The sequence below is a fragment of the Dipteris shenzhenensis genome, chromosome 31 (assembly GCF_047967505.1).
Source record: "Dipteris shenzhenensis isolate YYH24624 ecotype China chromosome 31, Dip_SZ_1.0, whole genome shotgun sequence".
Taxonomy (NCBI): Eukaryota; Viridiplantae; Streptophyta; class Polypodiopsida; order Gleicheniales; family Dipteridaceae; genus Dipteris; species Dipteris shenzhenensis.
Window position 1 is genome coordinate 37,607,433 of NC_141626.1, and position 6,113 is coordinate 37,613,545.

A 6,113-nucleotide genomic window follows, 5' to 3' on the forward strand; every position below is an offset into this window, starting at 1 on the left:
AGTTATAAGCTCGAATCTCCATTTGACTTTTGTGGCTCTAAAAGGGTGAAGTTGACCGTGATACAAGCACGAGAAGGTGGGCAACTATGTTGATAACGATTTGGGATCCACATTACTGCGTATTGCCATAGTTCCTTCCTAATCCCATCTTTCTGGTGCATTTGTCAATTACATTCTCTAGCCTTTCACCTTCCATTGTCTCACCATGATAAAGTGATGCATGTCCTCTACAAAAAATGTGAAGTGCCTCAGAGATCTTTGTTTTTGTTTAGCCCAAGTTGCTTCTGAGAAAGTTTCCAATGAAATTAATTCATCATTATTATTGGAAGGTTCTTGTGTGACTTGCATTGTGTTTGGCATGGTTGGTGTGACATATGTAGCTGTCACAAAGCTTGATGCTGAATTTTGTACTAAGGTTCAAGGTTCTTGTGTAGCTCCCAAAGTACATTTTGTTCTTGTCTTGGTAGATTCTTGTGTTATTGTTGCTTTTTTGGAGACAGGTACTTGTGTAATCCATTTTCCATGAAGATAATGCAGTGAATTCAATGGCTTTTCGATAGACTAGTGGTTGAGTAGCTTCTTGTGTGACTGTCTCTCTTTTTGAGATAGGTTCTTGTGTAACTACCCGATAGGAGGTAGTCTTTGTGTGTGATCCTCCTTTATTGGTCCTTTTCCCTTGTCCTTGTGAGCGGGTTCTTGTGGTTCTACCTTTTTCAAGGTATGTTAAATGATTGGTTAACAATATGCCACCATTGGTTAGTGATGTCATTTGATGGATAGTGGCATGTCCATAGAGCTAGGATTGTGCCTTGGATTCAAATAGGCCCAAGTTGATTGTAAATAATGAGGAAAGAGAGTGGTATAAAGAGGTTAGGGTTGGCCCTCCCTTCAAAAGGTAACATGTATAAAAGGCCAATTGGTTCACTTTAGTCTTCACTTATTGGTTGCACACATTGGAATACAATCTCTCCTCCTCCTCTTTGGAGTTGTCTCTTGTTACCTCAATGCTCATAGTGCCTTTCGTGAATGCCATATTCTCTTCCCCCCTTCCCTTCTTCTTCGTGTTCTCCTCCTCTCCCTTCTCCACTCCCCTCTCCTCTCCCTCTTCTTTCCTTATGGATTCACAATCGCTATAAGCCAGGAGTCATTAGAGTGACACTAGTGGATGGCATTTGCATCTATTACTCTCAACTAGAGTAGCACGGAGGAGTACTCCATCAGCATTCCTGCAAGCTGCCCATGACACATGAGTCAGCGCCAGAGACCACATTTTTGGTGCCATTGTCGGGGAGTATTGCATTTGCTTCTCTTGTTACCCACCCATTGCCCAATGCTGGGCATTGTAGAGAAAAGTTGTTGGTTTTGGTGTATAGGAAGGTGTGAGTGAAAAAAAGGTGTTGAAAGTCATTTGGAGTAATTTTAAAGTGATTTTGGTGTTTTTAGTGTTTAAATTTTGCAGAAAGGTAGATTGGGTGATTGCTAAGGTGTGTATGATAGCAAATCCCAACAAAAACACTAAGACATAATGTTAAGAGTGATTTCCAAAATGGTTTGAAAGGGAAAAACTGTCACTTTTTGTAAGACACCCCATTTGTCCTTCAAAAATTATTTCTTATTATTGTTTTTTGCATTGAACAGGTAGATTGGGTAGTGTAGCACCCCCCGCACACAACCAAACTTGAACAAAAACTTCAAAAACCATGAAAATGCCAAAAAACCAATCAATAAAATTGCATGTCTGTGTGTCACTACGTTAGTCTTAACACAAAAGGTCGTCCAATTTTTCACAGCAAGGAGGGCACCAACGCCCTCCTCTTCACACACTTTTGGGCACAAAGTGCTCACCGGTGCCCTCCTCTTTACACACTTTTGGGCACAATGTGTTTTTTCCTCTCTCTCTCTCTCTCTCTCTCTCTCTCTCTCTCTTCCCTTGAGGCATCTAGGGTTGTTCCTATCGCATTAAAATTGCTCTTCTTCTTCTTTTCACTCTCTCTCTCTCTCTCTCTCTCTCTCTCTCTCTTTTCACACTCTCTCTTTTAGAATCACTCCCTCTCTCTCTTTTCACACACATTCTCTCTCTTTTAAAATCTCTCCCTCTCTCTTTTCACACACACACTCTCTCTCTTTTTCTCTCTCTTTCTCCCCCTCTCTCGCTCTCTCTCTTCTTCCCTCTCTTTTGCCCTTCACTCTCTCTCCATTTGTCTTCCAAAAAGGGAATTAATTACACATTAAATTTGATTTGTCAGAGATTTTCTATATAATTGCCTCCATTTACCCTCCTCCCCTCCCCCGTATGTCCCACTTTTCGACTTGACTGCTCATTGCCTATCTCTCTGTGAACGTCCCTCACCATCTCTTATGGAAAAGAGGCTGACATGATATGGGGAGAGAGAGAGAGAGAGAGAGAGAGAGAGAAGAGGCAGACATGCTGTGGAGAGAGAGAGAGAGAGAGAGAGGTACTACAATGCCCACATGAGAGAGGGGGTAGAGAGAGAAGTGACAGAGCAAGACATAAAAGGGGATAAAGGGTTGACATGAGGACAAGGAGGACAAGGAGAGAGAGAGAGAGAGAGAGAGAGAGAGAGCAAGAGAGGTACTACAATGCCCACATGAGAGAGGAGGTAGAGAGAGAAGTGACAGAGCAAGACATAAAAGGGGATAAAGGGTTGAAATGAGGACAAGGAGAGAGAGAGAGAGAGAGAGAGAGAGAGACTACAATGCAACATGAGAGAGAGGGTAGAGAGAGAAGTGATAGAGCAAGACATAAAAGGGGATAAATGGTTGACATGAGGACAAGGAGGATGAACAGAGAGAGAGAGAGAGAGAGAGAGAGAGAGTTGCTTTCCTTGGTTTTGTTTTGATTACTCTTTTTTGAAATTTGAAACATATGCAAACGTGCAGTTTATCTTTCTCTATTCGCCATACATTGTGCAATTGTTGGTTTTATGGTTTGTGCTTCGATCTTAGAAGTATATATGATAATAGTGTCACATATCCTCATCATATGTTGCCATCGTTGGTTTTATGGTTTGTAATTTGACTTTGGAAGTATGAGAATAGTACCCCATATAACATCTCTAGAATCAAATTACATATCTACTCAAGGATACATGAGACGTTTCTTTGTCGACTCGCTAAAACCGCCAGCTATGAAAAACCTAGACCGATTTGTTCATTGGCATCGTGGGATTAAATAAACTATATTGAAACGATGATAATTTAAGAACTTGGTGATCGATGCAAGAATGAAGGGATGACTTGGTTTACGAAACTATTGGCCAATCACTTAGGACAGCAAGGCACTTGTATGCAAATCCAATTTGTGTTGAACCATTGGTCTCACAATCCAAGATTCTATGTGGTAAATGCAATGTGCAAGGTCTTATTTGTTGAATAGGTGCTATGTATCGAATGTAATGTGCAAGGAAGGCACTTTCCTTGATCTTATAATGTTTGGAAAGGAAGCATCCCAAATCTCCCCCCACATAAATGTGTGGTTATGTGATGAATACATTTATGTGGGCGACTGCTGCGTCATGTTATGTGCTGAATACAAAGTGTTGTGTGCTGAATTCAAAGTGTTATTTGATTATTTCATAATACATATGTGTTCTCAATTTCAACATTCAATTTCAAGATCATTTCTTGCAATTGCAACCTTCATAATACCCTTGCCAAGTCACTCATAATATGTAAGCGTAGCACTGGGTTCAACAAAAGTATTCTTTAAATCCCTTTTTTACACGTTTTTTCACCTCCTTTTCACCTATAGAAGGGTATCATATCAAGGGGCTATTCACATTTTGAATTAAAAAAAGGTATGTTTATTTCATGATAAATTTAGAGATAAGGCCTTGGTTGTATAGATACGCCTTGAAGATAGTGACCCGAAGATAAAACTTTTTTAGAGTTACTTTGCAGCATGTTCAAAGGAGGTGCCTTCCCGAATCTAGTTTGCTTAAATTTCAACAAAAAATCATTAAAATTTTCAACTGGATATGTTAAGGAAAATGTTGTCTGTGAATGAAGGCGACCAATTTTACCAAATGGAGGACGAAGACAAAAGAACCACGCAACTCCACTGCACGAAAAAGTTTCAAAAGGTCCGTTTAGTTACCGATCTCGGTTTGCTTCCTCTAGTTTTTCGTTCCCTTTCGGTGCGCATGAAAGCTTATCCACTCTAATATCTATGACGGAGTCTGAGCTCGCCACACCTGAAAAGCGTGTAAGTGATATATACCGTGACAGAAGACTAGGTCGATTCGAATTTGCCTCTGCCCCGTGAATGCTTCGAAGACAGCACGACTTTACGTGACTTGTGAATCGGCACGACTTGACTTGTGAGGCTGTGGGACTCCAGCGAGCTCTTTGGACTGCACCTGCCCCTCCTGTGCTATATATACGCGAACGGAACCACACTAGACTTCATTCTATGATTTTACGCCCCTGCAAACTCCGTCGACTTTCCCCATACACGCCCTCAACCTTTCCTCTCCTTGTGCGACATCCCTCCATCTGAATTCCAGCTTTCCTTTCCATTTGTGCGATTTGTTCACCATGATCGCAAAAGCTTCCGTCGCCCTGGTTATGGTGGTGTTGATCCACCTCTGCTGTGGCGTCTTGGCACAGCAATGCGGGAGCAGCACACTTTGCGCCAACAATCTTTGCTGCAGTCAATATGGTTATTGCGGCTCTACTACGGATTACTGCGGAGCCGGGTGTAAAAGCGGGCCATGTACCAGTGCAGGGAGTGGAAGTGGATCCGGATCCGGATCCGGAGTGTCTGGCATCGTGACCAGTAGCATCTTCGATCAGTTCCTCTCGCAACGCACGGCTTCAGGCTGCCCTTCCAACGGATTCTACACTTACGACGCTTTCATTGCCGCTTGTGCAACATACGGCAGCTTTGGAACTTCCGGAGGTTCGGATGTCGAGAAAAGAGAGCTAGCAGCTTTCTTTGCTAACGTCGCGCACGAGACTGGAAGTAAGTCGTGCTGGAGCAATTTTCATCGTCGCCAGTTATCGCATCTGTTCAAACATCGTAATATTTAACAGCGATTGCTGCTGCAGGTGGGTGCTACGTCGAGGAGATTGCCAAGGACACTTACTGTGGCTCGTCGGCGCCCTGTGCCTCAGGCCATCAGTATTATGGACGCGGACCGCTTCAGCTCACATGGTATGCTTCGTGCCACACAACTCCTTTTGGTATATAGCTCAGTATAGAAGCAACCTTGAGAACTGATGGCACGCTGGCGTAAATTGTGCAGGAATTACAACTACCAAGCCGCAGGACAAGCCCTCGGGTTCGACGGCATCAACGACCCGGAGATTGTAGCGCAGGATGCTACCATTTCGTTCAAGACAGCCCTTTGGTTTTGGATGACGCAGCAGTCGCCCACATGCCATGATGCCATGGTGAACAACCAAGGATTCGGAGCGACCATTAATGCGATCAACGGAGGCATAGAGTGCGGCAGCGGAGCCAATGTACAGGAGCAGCAAGACCGGATCAGCCTCTACAAATCCTTCTGCTCGGTGTTGGGCGTGCAGCCGGGAGATAATCTCACGTGCTAGGTTGCATTGGCGATAATAACACAACCAAGGCTTCGATTCTTGGAGAAAACTAAGATGAAATATGGCCTTGTTCTCGGATGAAAGCGTGCCTGCAGCATGTGCTTACCTTGACTAAAGTTGACTTAATCGAAATTAATTCAGAATTCTTCATTGAATTGATAGTATAGAGCTAATGAGTGAGTTTGTCTTTTAAAAGGCATTTTAGTGTTAGAAATTGGGTGTAATAATGGGATAATTCTTTTTTCCTATCTAATTTTTTCTATAAATATGCCGGCTTTTATTATTATGGAAAATACAAAATTGTGGCTGGGCACTCATCATGCCCACCAATGAGTCTCTTTTCCTCACAACCCTCATGGGCCAAAAGATGAACTTTGAGACACCTATCAAGGCACTCTCCCTGAAAGGAGGACCAAAACCCCTTGTAAAACACCAGATCATTCCTCATCGACAGGATTGCCATCAAAACTAGCACCCTTACATACTGCCAGAGCAAACAGAAAGTGAAGAGGGAAGTCCCCTTGTGTCGCCCAACACTA

The 6,113-nt window shown here is 43.0% G+C and overlaps 1 protein-coding gene across 1 annotated transcript; it reads left to right on the plus strand.

Annotated features, from left to right (window-relative positions):
* The first annotated feature begins 4,424 nt into the window (after positions 1 to 4,424).
* LOC147881420 (endochitinase 4-like) lies at positions 4,425 to 5,706 on the plus strand. The gene is made up of 3 exons (XM_087369658.1): positions 4,425 to 4,984; positions 5,071 to 5,176; positions 5,268 to 5,706. Exons 1-3 carry the CDS (start codon positions 4,558 to 4,560, stop codon positions 5,572 to 5,574), a joined length of 840 nt encoding a protein of 279 aa, XP_087225784.1. The 5' UTR covers positions 4,425 to 4,557; the 3' UTR covers positions 5,575 to 5,706.
* The last annotated feature ends 407 nt before the right edge of the window (positions 5,707 to 6,113 follow it).

What these genes read in the sequence shown, in the direction of transcription:
- LOC147881420 (XM_087369658.1), top strand. Translation starts at nt 4,558, where the DNA reads ATGATCGCAAAAGCTTCCGTCGCCCTGGTTATGGTGGTGTTGATCCAC. An exon ending in CGTCGCGCACGAGACTGGAA is followed by an intron (nt 4,985 to 5,070) that starts GTAAGTCGTGCT and finishes TTGCTGCTGCAG; the next exon opens with GTGGGTGCTACGTCGAGGAG. An exon ending in GGACCGCTTCAGCTCACATG is followed by an intron (nt 5,177 to 5,267) that starts GTATGCTTCGTG and finishes TAAATTGTGCAG; the next exon opens with GAATTACAACTACCAAGCCG.